The sequence below is a fragment of the Mixophyes fleayi genome, chromosome 4 (assembly GCF_038048845.1).
Source record: "Mixophyes fleayi isolate aMixFle1 chromosome 4, aMixFle1.hap1, whole genome shotgun sequence".
NCBI classification, from domain to species: domain Eukaryota; kingdom Metazoa; phylum Chordata; class Amphibia; order Anura; family Limnodynastidae; genus Mixophyes; species Mixophyes fleayi.
The window spans coordinates 149,332,282-149,345,874 of NC_134405.1; the positions used below are offsets into that span (position 1 = coordinate 149,332,282).

Sequence of the window (13,593 nt, forward strand, 5' to 3'; positions counted from 1 at the left end):
TATTACAATATGACAAAAGTTGCTGTCCTGCAATCCAGCTGCCAGTTGTTTTTACAGTGATACAACCTCAAAAGGAAAATGTATGCAGTATAAGTCAGCATAATCAATTTATTCAACAATAAAACGTGAATTCACACTTACATATTAGTTTATAAAGAGTGTTATAGAAATGTGTCTATGCAGAGTTAGCCCACTGCTCTGGCTGGGGAAAGTAATTACGTTCCAAACATTACCCATAACCCTGTAAGCGTTTGCATCAGTAGGATGTTGCTGGTGCTCTTTTCATCACATTTTATTAATTGGCTGATATAAAACAAATAGTATTTGCACATTTATGTTCCGATATTAATATGTTTGTATTAGTTCGGGTTTTCCAAGACAGTTTTGAGCAACTGCGTTTGCTCATGGAATATATCTTCAATTCCTGCAGATTCTCAGCATTTGGGTGATATGGTAATGTCTGATGATGGCACTAACAGGATCTAAATAGAAATTAACATTGGTTTATCTGGAATGAGTAGATATTTCTATTTTACCATCTATAACTGAAATATTTAAATCCAAAAATGTGGGGGTTTTTTTCGTTGTGGTAAGAATTTGCAAATGTAATGACAATTATTTAGTTCAAATAAAAATGTGTTTAGAGAGTCTTGATCCCCATCACACCTCATCAAAACATCATGGTATCTCCTCCACAGAATAATCTGCAGGGGGGCAAAGCACCACTAAAATTCTGCTCAGCTTCCACCACCTCATATAGACGTTCGTAAATGAAGGGGCATATAAGTACTTATGGCGAAATACATGTCTGGCTTTATAATATATGTTCAAATATTAACTAGTTATGTTGAAGAATAAAAATAAATTGGATCAAAATTAATTGTGGGTGTATTTTGGGTATTTTTCTATAGCTAATATAAAGGGAAACTGTTTGAATATCCAAACTATGTGGGATAATTGTCTATAGTGATTAAACATCAACAGAGATGTAGTGATTGGACATCAAGTGAAAAGGAGGCTCCAACTTACATTAAACTATGTAATTAATGCTGATATGATATCTTTGAGATATGAAGGAAGCAGTGAAACAAATATCATCAACATAAGTAAAAGTGTGAAGTGTGTGAGTTTATGCCAAACACTATGGGGTGGTCAGGGGAGTTGTTTAATTCACAGTAGCTCTGATCAGAAGGATCTTTACTATTTTTATTTTAATAAAAAAAATATTATCTGGTATCAACCTTTGGGACTCCTGATTATATATTGACCTGCCTTGTAATACTACTCCATAACCTTTGTTAAATTCTTTGAATTGCAAGCAATCCTTTGTGAAATTGTTTTGTTTTCTACCTATCGATTTTCAAAGTCTTTCTGAACCAATTTTCCAAAAAGCTCAATATAGTGTTCCTTAGCCTGGTATGCTTAGCATTTAATGTTAATTTGAGATTTGTGGGAGCCATTCCAGTTTTAATATTGGAAGAAGTAATTTCATAATTTGTTAATTGATTATAACTAAGGGGCATATTTAAGAAGTCACGGTAGTGCACTATCGTGAACTTACCGTGTAAATTAGGCCACGATGTGTCCTACGCAAATTTATTAAAGGTGCATCACAGCAGATATCATGGATATCTGCTGCTTTGCACTCCTCATCATTTTTGCGAGCAGTCACCTTTCAACAGTATGGTGACTGCTCTGGCCGCAATCTAACTTTTTCGGGAACTTGTTGTGTTAATGTACGACATCATCCGAAATGCTGCTAAAACTGTTGTTTTTGGTTATGTCCAGCTCTGCTCCGGAGAGCAGAGCTGGACAGCGCATGTGCAGGGAGTGACCTTGCGATCCCTACCTGTTATCACTCCCTGTCACAGCCTCACGCTCTCCGGACGGCACATGTGCAGTTGCATGAAGAACAGAAAGTAAGCTGAAGAGGAGGAGATCCGGAGACAGCGCGACCGAAGAGGCAGTGGTGAGAATGTTTTTTTTAATCACAAAAACAGCAGTTTTTCGGAACTGCTGTTTCTGTGTTCCATTTTTCATAAATTTGAGAAATACATCAATCCTTATCCATGCGATAAGAATTGATAAGTATTTCTCGTTTTGCCCCATAAATGATAAATGTGCCCCTTATTCACCTATTTAACTATACTAGTTATATTCTCAGTATTGTCTTCTGTGTAGTAACATTTTCTATAGTGAGTTTTAAAAAGTTTTGAAAAATTTCTGAAGGTCTATATATAAATTCCATTTATTTGGTTGTTTGGTTTGAGCAAGTCCTAATTTTTTCCAAAATTATTCAATATGATAAGCTGATAAATCAAGATAGGACAAGTTGATGATGCCTCTTTCAGTTATGCTTTGTTGATTTATTTTTGCTGGCTGATCCATATCTATTCCCTCCCTCTAAATGCAGGGTCCCTTTTCGGTGAAGAGACTATAATTTAGTGGAGAAATGACAGAGGTGACTCTATACTACATCATTTTTAACTCAGATAAACATTGGATTAATACATAATAAACCAGATGGAATTGATATTAGCTACCTATTGGCCAATCCTGTTATAAAATGTGATGTAAACTGCACCACCAACATTCTCCAATGTAAGGAAGCACGCTGTGACAAGCAACACACTTACAGGACTGAGGGTAATGTTTGGAACACCAGGTTCTCGCCCTGTCAGCGGGTTTTTCACACCCTCCAGAGACCCAGGCTAAACGAACACTTATATTGGAATAGACTGATGTTACATTGCCACTCTTCTATAATGCACTTGAAAACTAATAAGAGTGTATACACTTTTTATTGTTCAATAAATTGATTACACTGACTCTCAGCACTCTTGTTTACCTTTTGGTGATTACAAAAGCCCTATATATGGGTTAGCACTTCTGCCTCACAGCACTGGGGCCATGAGTTTGATTCCCGACCATGGCCTTATCTGTGTGGAGTTTGTATGTTCTCCCCGTGTTTGCGTGGGTTTCATCCGGGTGCTCCGGTTTCCTCCCACACTCCATAAACATACTAGTAGGTTAGTTGGCTGCTATCAACTTGCCTGTAGTCTCTCTCTGTCTGTCTCTCTGTGTGTGTATGTAATGGGTCAGGGACTGATGTGAATGAGTTCTCTGTACAGCGCTGTGGAATTAGTGGCGCTATATAAATAACTGATGATGATATATATATGGCACCATTATAATCAATGTCAAATGTGCTATTAAGGCGGACTGCCAATAGCATTAGTTACTATTGCTGCAGTACTAGTTTTCTGTTGTGCACATAAGTTACATACTGACTGTTTTTTCATGTAGCACACAAATACTCGATAGCTTATTTGTACACTGAAATTTAAAGTTGATATTTGTGTGCTACATGAAAAAACAGTCAGTATTTAACTTATGTGCAAAACAGAAAACTAGTTTGCACCCCTTGCATTGTAACATGGTTTTGTCCAGGAGACTGAAATAAGATACCTCTTCATTTAAGATCCTTAATGAATCAGGCCCTAGGTGTTTATTTTCATGTGGCAGAATTCAGGAGCCAAGAAAATGAGTTCTCATTCTCCACTCCTGTACCAAGTGTGTTCAAAAAAATACACCTGCATTTTTTTTTGGAAGCCTATTACTAGGAATGTCTTAAGAGCATCTTTGCATTATTAAATAGCTTCCAATATGTTCCCGAGTCAAAACGCCTATGTGGATGTGGTCTTAAAAGAAAAACAAATGTATATTTTAAAAATGTTTACACTTTGATGTAGTAATGATGTATTAGGAATTAAATTAAGACTATCTGAATGCCAGTGGATATTAATATTGATAGAAATGCATAATGCACTAACTTATAAGAGAGTTAAATATTGCAATCATTAGGTCGCACGCCTAATCAGAAACACATGGTTATAGCCAGAATTAAACTATCAGCACATTTTATTAGAAAGAACATAGCGTACAGCGAGTGTGTAGCAAATATCTTTTGGTTTGTCAGATATAATTATAACAATGTTTCCATTTACTGCCAAGTAATTATGTACACAAAATAATTTATATCTCCGTATAAACAGATTCTCTTCAAATAAAATGTAACACACTTAATAGATATTTGCCTGTTTAACTTTTAATAATCCTAACACCAAGTAATTTAGTACTTTGAGGTGGTTGTTAAATAAAATTAATAAAACACAGAACCGCAGTAAAATAGACACTCACATAAAAAAAAAACACTTTTTTTTCTCTATATATTGAATACGAAGAAACATTCTTAGGAAATAAAATATTCAAAATATACTATTGTGCAAAATATCCTTCCATGCATTTTATTTTAAACATTATTGTGACAAACTAATCAGAACATCCAGCAAAGGATATATTTATTTTTTTGGCATGAAAATTAATAAGGCAAAAAAAATAATTAGTTATGTCATATTAATGGGGGGAATGTATTACGTTACGTATTGAGCTCTGTCAGTAAAATAACATGCTTTTACCTCCCGTTAGCTGCTTCCACCAAACTGTGGATGCAGCTAAAATGCCTGCTATCATTGGGATGATTGATTATTATTCTTAGTTATAGAGGGCCGGCCAGTAAATCAACTTGCAAGGGCCCACTTTAGATTTGAAAATAATAGATTTTATGCAGCACACAAAGGCCCTGGTTTACAGTTAGAAGCTAATTCATCTAGAAAATGCTGTTTTGTATCAAGGCAAAATAAAGTTGTGCTGCAGAGGAGAAAATGTAAAATGTGCAGATTTGTTGTTGTTTAATTCTAATTTGCAGTATAAAATAAAGCTGATCAATATTTGTGTGTTATATTTAAAAACAAACAGTATTATACCCATAGCAAAAACTGGTGGACATCTCAAAGTATCAACTGTACAAGCAAGAAAGATGGCTTCACAGTTTGAAAAGGATTGACTACATGTCTCCAGCAGGGCTTACCTGTTTCTCTGTGAAGCCCTGCACAATAAAGGTGGATGAGAGAAGGGAATCGGCTCACTACCAGGTGTGTACACCCCCCCCCCCCCCCGCCCTCTCTTTGCAGAACAATTTTAACAGAAGATATAAAACTGACAATCACCAGCACTCTCAAATTCCAGCATCCCCAACAACTCTCTCTCGAACACACGGCCTCATTTAGAGTCAGATGCAAGTCCTTTTGTTCAGCGTAGCACTTTTGGCTAAAGATCTGTCTCAGTCTGCACTCCAACTGAGACGGATCTCCGTGTTGCACCCCTCTGCGTTTAGAGAGGTAGAACAGGCAAGGTAGTGGGCGAGCCTAGCACTGTAAAGGCGTGTTCAAGGCATGTGCATGCTCTTTACGTGCTATTTTGAGTTGAAAGCGAAGGCAAATAGGTCTGTAGGAGACGTATCTTTTGCGGGTGCTGTCAGCTGGTGCAAGAGACCTTGCTGTATTAAAAAAAAAAAAGTAAAAAATAATTACATTTTTAAAAAAATATTGTGCACCCAATCCCAGACAGCATAACCAACACTTGTGCTGTTTGGGGGGGGGAAAGAACAATTTATTTTTTTTCTACATTTTTAAATTTTTTTATTTAATTATCTGCTTTAGAGGGCACTGTGCATGATAGTCTTGTACGCCAGCCCATAAGGCAGATAAAGGGGTGTGTTTGTGCAATTTGCACAGTATTCTAAGTCGCACGGATCTAAAGATCTGTGCCACTCTATATACTGTGTAAATTATGGGATGCAATTTACACTTACAATTTCAGTGTAAACTGCGTTCGCCTCTAAATGAGGCCAACAGTGTGATTTAGTTTCTAATTATACAGCATATGTCGGTGTAAAAGCAGAGTGGGAAAAGATGGAAAAATACTTTAAATTAATGCTGACAGCTTATTGCAGTGTTGAGCAGAACCCTTCTTCTATGACTTTCAGGACTAACAGTCCTGACAATTAAGATAAGATTGACAAGTACAGTTCGCTCAATACAACAACATATCAATATAGTTATTTTCAGTTTTAATTATACAGAAAACATGAAAAGAAGAAACACAATAAAGTGAGGAGTTCTATAGAAATACAGATTTGTATATCTTTTCGACAAACACTGTTCTATTCATCCTGAGAGTATTATTATAGTTTTATTTTTAGGAAAATCCTATTAGAAAATGCAGTATATAAATCTGCTGAACAATGGCTCCAGGAAATAAGCACAGAAACGCCAGTGTTTTGTAATAATGAAAGGGTTGGTCTGAGCCAAATAATTATGGAGATAAAAGAAAAATAAATCTGTTGCTCTTTTACCCTGTAGACATAAAGGCAATTTTGCACTATGAAAACAATATTAGAGACACTGAAGAGGTGTGAATGGGTGGGTGCTGTATGTAGTATCTAGTTAATCCAGTTAAGTGATAACGTGTTGGTAAAACAGTAGACTACTCCCAAATGAGATTATATATGAGCAGAGAATCACCACCCTCTGGTTTAATATTAAGATAACAGTGATTTCACAACACAGATGGAAGAAGTCATAACTTCATATTCTTAATTTATGTCATTATTCACCTAACAGGAAAAACCTACAATGGGTAGCTTTTTCTTGTTGAGACACAACAAGACATAGAATATGTGATTCTGGTGTTTTATGTCAACAGAGAGAGTGTTTTAAATGTAACCCACCCATTGCCGGCTGTATTATTATATTTTATAGCAGGTTTTGAGCCGGAGGCAAGTAGAGGCATGGATTGGTCTAGCTTGGCCTGACACGGCTAATGGCTTGTAATGTTAGGATAGAGGTTGGTATAGCAGATATATACACAGTATGGGATGGGAATAAAGATGGGAATAAATAAGAATTACCCTCCATACCTAACATATACCCTGGCTAGTGATAGTGTATAAAGGTAACATGGAGTTACATAGACCCGTTACAACTATAGAGCCAAGGCGGTGGAGGCGCCATAAGTTTCCAATATCCAAGTATGAGCGTGCAAGACCTGTGGGGCTAGTAAGTTTAATGTTTTCTTTACAGCAAAGATTACTTTCTTTTGCATCATGAATTTGTAACAGTTATTGAATTAACCTGTATTTATCTAAATCGTTTTATACCTCGTATATAATACTGTGCAACCCCCTTATATGACATCATTTGATATATTTAAATGGATTTGGCAAGAATACAGCATAAATGACTGGGCAAGTATGTATTTACTACACATTTTACATGGGTTGAACCCAATAGAGTGCTTGGAAATCTTATGGTCCCTTTATATGTATGGAACATGAAATTATGAGTCAAAGGAGGAAATGAGATAACGCTGTGTTGCTCATCATGTGAATAAACATACACATACTTTTTGTGTCTCTCAAATGTCCCTCTCCTGAAGGGACATACACTACACCCCATCCGTGTGCCCTTTCCCTTCTACATTTTCCGTTTTGTGTAATATGTATGGAGCCATGTGGAAAGTTCCTCAGCGGGTTCTTGAATACAATACAATGTATTAGCAATGTATACAAAGTATTTAGCTGATTAGGATGTTTGTATTTGTACATAGTACATTGTGATCTGAATTATCTTGCACCTCAAAGTCTGATGTGGTTGGATGAATTCAGAAGAGCACCAGTTTACACAGATCTCTCCCCTTTAGACCCATCTGAAATCCTAATACCATCATAAACTATCTAATGATCTAATGAACATAACAGCAAACACTGATTATTACAGAATATGCAGGATTTAAAAGCTCTTCAAGTCTGACCTAAATTGCTTAATAACAGTTTTAAGACAATGGGGTATATTCACTAAGCTGCAGGTGTGAAAGACCTTTATTTAGTACATTCTACAAAATGACAGCTAGAATCTGATTGGTTGCTATAGGCAACAGCTCCACTTTTTTATACTCGCCGTTTAGTAAATATACCCAAATGCAATGTATAGTCTTTTTGTGTCTTCATCCATTGTATTTCACATTAAGGTAATGCAAACAAGCAACCAAAACAAAGTTACCAATTCTAGTATTATGACAAGATAGATAGATAGATAGATAGATAGATAGATAGATAGATAGATAGATAGATAGATAGATAGACAGACAATATGAAAGTTGTCTAATATTTCAACATAGTGATTTAAGGTAAATTGTAAGCAGATATTTAAATTTTAAGGGGGGGATGAAATAATCACCAAGGCTAAACATTATTTAGTGTAGTATATTCTGCAACCATTATTGATGTGCACATACAGACTTTGGATAAATAATCACATACAAAAAAGCCAGGTTGCTTATAGACAGAGTTCAATTAAGTTGATCCAAGCTATTTTCACATTAAATTAGACAAAGGCTCTATAGGAGTTAACAGTGTGGTCCGAAATTTTAGTATGCAGTCCGTTGGCTGGTTATCCATGTACATATTGCATTTAGGTGTTATAATAGACACACGGCTTACATTAATATTTTTAGTAGGGCAAATTTGCACTAGTCTATAATTTTATTTGAAGTTATACCAGAAATATGGCACTAAAAGTCAGGAAGCTATTAATGCAGAGCTACAGCACTATTTGAGGACATCCTACATGGCAGTACTCACCGGACAGTGTTGTATTTGAAACGTGGATGTGCTGCTGGCGCTGGAACACAATGGCACCTACTGTCGCTAAAAAGAGAAAATTCCACATTTGAAAGCCAAATCTTCACTCTGTGCAAGTAATGGCAGAAGACCCCAAAACAAGCTTAATGAAAACTCTTTGTAAGCAACACCAAAACTGGTATAATCTGTAACACTCAGGTACTTGGACCTGTATTTAGTGTGTATAGACAAAAATCATAATGTCCGTAGGGGCTTATATAAAATGAAAACTTCAACAGTTCAGACCTTCTAAAAAATACTCAAAATGTAAATGTGAACATGCTTGTTTTCCTTCAATGACGTCTCATATTTTATTAGCCATATTGCAATTTTCACCAATGTTTTAATAAGGATTAGATCCTTAAGAAACTGCTGAGATTCCATTCAGATACTTTATTACACAACTCCTTTATTTCCGATAAAATTAAATTTTGACAACAATGTAAATGATGCTTATTCTTTGAATATATCTTATTTGGTATACTCCCATCAATCTGGGTTAATCTTACCACCTAGTCTGCTGTAGGCAGAAAAGTTCTCAAGGTGACATCTATGACATGTGCATACTGTGTCACAACCACTTTCATTGGCGCCTTAAGATTTGTGGCTTTAGGGCCTGATGCTGAGTGAGGCGCAAAACAAAAAAAGAAGCAAATTTGCACCTGGACAAACCATGTTACAATGCAGGGGGGGGGGGGCTGATTTTTTTTTTTTGCACGCACTGAAATTACTGGCTGCTTTTCCATGTAGCACACAAATACTTGATAGCTTTAGTTTTACACTGGAGATGCCCTATCCCAACTATAAATCTGTAACCACAATTTTAAATTTACCTCCCCCTCCAAAGCAACAAGGTTTTGCCAAGGTGCAAAACTCAGCATTAGGCCCTTAATGTGTAAGTTTACATAGCTACCAGTAGTGCCTAATTTCCAGGGGCAGTTCCAGGATCTAGAGATTTGTCCCTGTAAATTATAATCCCTGGAAATCTTCTGTTTTTATCAGAACAGACCTATTACACAGTACAATACACCTTAAGCAGTATACACAATGTAATTCTTACTAAACTACTTACTATTGTGACTGCTGCCTGTGCCATAACACTTGGGGGGGGGGGGGAGGGGGGGATTGAGGGTGGTTTTATGTGTACTTGAGTGTGGGAGATGTGTATCCACTAACCACTCTAGAGGTCTCACTCTGCTCATCTGAGCCTGCACAGGATCTGGAAGATTTGTAGTGGAGCCCCATTGGGCATTTAGCTCAACTGTGATCATTTTTTGTAATATAGAATTATCAGAGTGGAAGAGAAAATGGAAACAGGGCTCTACCACGCATGTGCTGGCCTCTGCACGTGCTCAGAAGAGCAGAATGGACATACCTTGTCAGGCCCCGCTATGGCGGTAGTTACAGCCTCTGGCTGTGAATGACACAGTGCAGCTTGTGAGAAGGGGAGCCTTTAATGTGGGTATAGATAATCCATACCAGTTAAACGGTTCTCACTGATTTTATAATAGGTAGATATATACAGTACAGTAGCATTGTTATGTAGGTATGTGGATGAAAAGATGTGTTTGAATAACTATAACCAGGAGAGAATGTAGGTAAATGTTTGTCTGTGCGATATAACTGTATAGTGATTAGTGATGAGAGTGAATGACACAGTCTGATCTATAGGGTTTAGTGTTATGTGTATTGGTGTTAGCGTAAGGAGAAGGGCACTGATGTTTGTGGACTACAGTGTAACCTCCTTACACAAAACCTTTCTTGCACAGATCCAGCTGCCAACCGCTCTCTTGGGGTTTATCAAAGTTCCACCTGGGGGGACGTGGCTCATTGAAAATCTCTATGAGGATTTATCTCCATACAACATTATCTTGCTACATTTCAGGTTTATTAGTATAGATGTTGGCAAATACGAGGACCTGCGCGAATGTGACAGTTAACAGGATTATTTGTTTGTTCTCATGGCCTCCCACAAACAAACATGAATCACTTGGAAAATGTACGACGACAACGTTGTAAGTTGAAATAAAAAAGAACAATAAAAACTGTCACTTTGCCCATGACTTTACACCGTACAATCGTTAAGAACAAAATCTGTAACAATACAAAGTGTATATTTACATCTTGTTGAGTTTGATGGTATTTAATATATTTAATTATATAAAATATTAACTACTGATAAATCCAGCTGCTTACCATTTACTGTTCCCGACAAGAGTGAAAACCTCATTACAACCATTGAGAATTGTGTCTCAAAAGATGTCTTTTCTGACAATTGTAGCAGTCAGTCAGATATTTTCTATACCATCATTCCATGCTGTAGTATGCTGTGCCACTGCTGTTACTGTAAATTACCAGAGGTTTATAATAATACTAATACTATTAAGCATATATATCTATGCCAACCTTAACATTCAAGATGGCTTATAAGAAAGTGCTACTAATTACAATATCAATGCTGTGCTGTAATTAAATGACCTAATATCCAATTACATTTTGGTTGTAGAATGATACTACACGTGATCTTTGTTAAATACAAAAAATAAAAAAATTTCAGCTACAAAGACTTCTGGATGGTTTACCTTCATTAACACACCACACATTCATACCAATGAGATCTAAGGGAGATTATTCTCAAGAACTGGTTTACCTATTGACTGCACATTTGACAATTGTAAGTATTAGTACTCATACTTCAAGTAATGCTTTTCCTTGATGCAATTCAGTAAGCAATCCCCACACAAATCAGTATAGTAAAAGGCCTCTTAACTTTAAAAACAGGGGATTTTTTTGATTATTGGTAATGCAAATAAAAGAACATTACAAATTTCCCAAATAATATCAATGTAATAATCTTTTAAGAACTCTTACATTGTGAGAATTGCTATATATCCTGCAAATTGGTTGTATTTTTGCATTTTCTCTTTGAAAGAGTTGGAAATTTACTCTATAAACTACAATTTAATAATCATTTCATAACTATTTTGAAAACATGACTTTAATTGTAAACATCACTATCTATTATCATTTAATCTCGATTGTGACTTACAAATACGGCCATGTTGCAGTTGACTATTGAATTGCCCTTACTGTTAACACTATCATTAATTTGAGATATTTAATTTTGTGCTATCTATTTTTATTTTGCGCTGACACTAATTGCATTATTAATAATTTTAGTACCTAACATTACTTGAATACTACTCACTATTTAAATATACACAATTTGAGACTCTGCACACAATTGCCTTCACTTATTAACTAAGGCCAAACTTTTTAAAAAACAAAAAAGGGAAAAATAAGCCCCATCTACGACCTAAATAAACGATGCCCAAATTCAACCAGATTCTCTAGCAATGTCAAGAACAGGGAAAGTCTGGGTTGGGGAGCAGTCCCATAGTGGACTACCTTGGGCTGGGTCACTGGGCAACCTACATTTTCTTTCCTTTAAAATGTTCCTAATAGGCGTCTGAGTTGAGTCTTGCTCCCCGGGCTAACATTTGCCAGCCTTCCCCTGATCAAGAAGCACCCACTTTCCAATAGGTCATATGCCATTCAGGGTCTTATAATCAGGACAATCTAGCCAAAAGCAGGGATATTGGGAGATAATAGATACAATAACAAATACATATACATATAAGATAAAAATTGTGATAATTTTGATAACTGTTGCTCCACAGGAGTTGCTGTTGTCTCTGCACACCAGACTTCCTGCTAATACAGTAAATTTACTTCAGGGTATATAAGGAATTGATGAGAAACTATATGGCCAACAACAGAGGATTCCCTGGTAGTTAATTAACTAGCTACCTAACTAGCAACAACTCCTGTGCGCAAGCGAAGATTGATGCCAGACGGGCCTGGCGAACTGTAAGACTTCTCTTAGCGCTGTCAGCCAATACCGCCAGGGAACTGAGCATCATTCAGCTGACCGGGCAGCCTTTTCATGCTAATAAATAATGCAGTAACAGCGGTAGAAAAACTCCATTATCGCCCAATTTTGATAAATAGCTGGCAGCAGCTTGGAAGGAATGTCGGTTGAATAATAAAGGGTCTCTGCATATCAGTACCAGTTCCACACTCTGTTTGCCAGGTTGCATTTTATAGTCTCCTTGGCATCCCCTCATCCAGTAATTGTTCCGTCCCATGGAAACCCAGTGCAACAAATATTATAGCTGCTAATCTCAGGAAACAAAAGCAAACTTCTGCACATAGCAGAGCACATAGCAATTAAATAATCCCATCTGTGTATCATTCTAATGAATATTTAATAATGGTATTAATTATGATTTTGTACATAATAATAATAATTTAATACAAAATAATCAAAAGCTGTAATATCACCTTACTAACACAAAGGGGTATATTTACTAAACTGCGGGTTTGAAAAAATGGGGATGTTGCCTATAGTAACGAATCACATTCTAGCTGTCATTTGTTTAGTGCATTCTGCAAAATGACAACTAGAATGTGATTGGTTGCTATAGGCAACATATCAACTTTTGTAAACCCGCAGCTTGATAAATTTATCGCAAAAACTTTTGACAATACCTGAGCTGCTTTTTCTAGTTTTTTGTCATTGTCAGAGATAAACTGCACACAATAGAGAGCTTAATATACCTCATCTATCTGTTTTTCCAGCTATATCCCTTATGCAGCAAAGTATTCGGCACAGGTGCTAGACTAACAAGTAACAATTTATGATGTCATGCCTGAGACTGACACAAGGTAACATCAAATACTGAACTATATTACGAGTCTCCTTTGCTCTATATATCCAGCAATGTTTCTAAACCTAATGCTTTTATTCACTGAACCACTCCACTCCTTCACTGGCTTTATGCCAAGAAACAATGTAAAGTCTTTTGAAGTCAGAATTAATTGTATCTGAAATGAAACACTGCAGGGTTACTTGTGCTCGAATAACATTCTTATATGAACACTTGGTGGAAACCACAAATCTAATAATGGTCTTTTAGAATTCAGAAACATGTTGTAGTTAAGGTATATAT

General features: G+C 36.3%; 1 protein-coding gene across 2 annotated transcripts in view; it reads right to left on the minus strand.

Moving 5' to 3' along the window:
- Positions 1-13,593, minus strand: part of SFMBT2 (Scm like with four mbt domains 2) — a 154,499-nt gene that overhangs the window by 76,801 nt on the left and 64,105 nt on the right. Inside the window, exon 5 of one of the 2 annotated variants that reach the window (XM_075208589.1) lies at positions 8,543-8,608. The exons of the other annotated variant lie outside the window; for it this stretch is intronic. Coding sequence (XP_075064690.1) covers positions 8,543-8,608 — 66 coding nt within the window. The remainder of the gene's footprint in view (positions 1-8,542; positions 8,609-13,593) is intronic. 2 annotated transcript variants of the gene reach the window in all.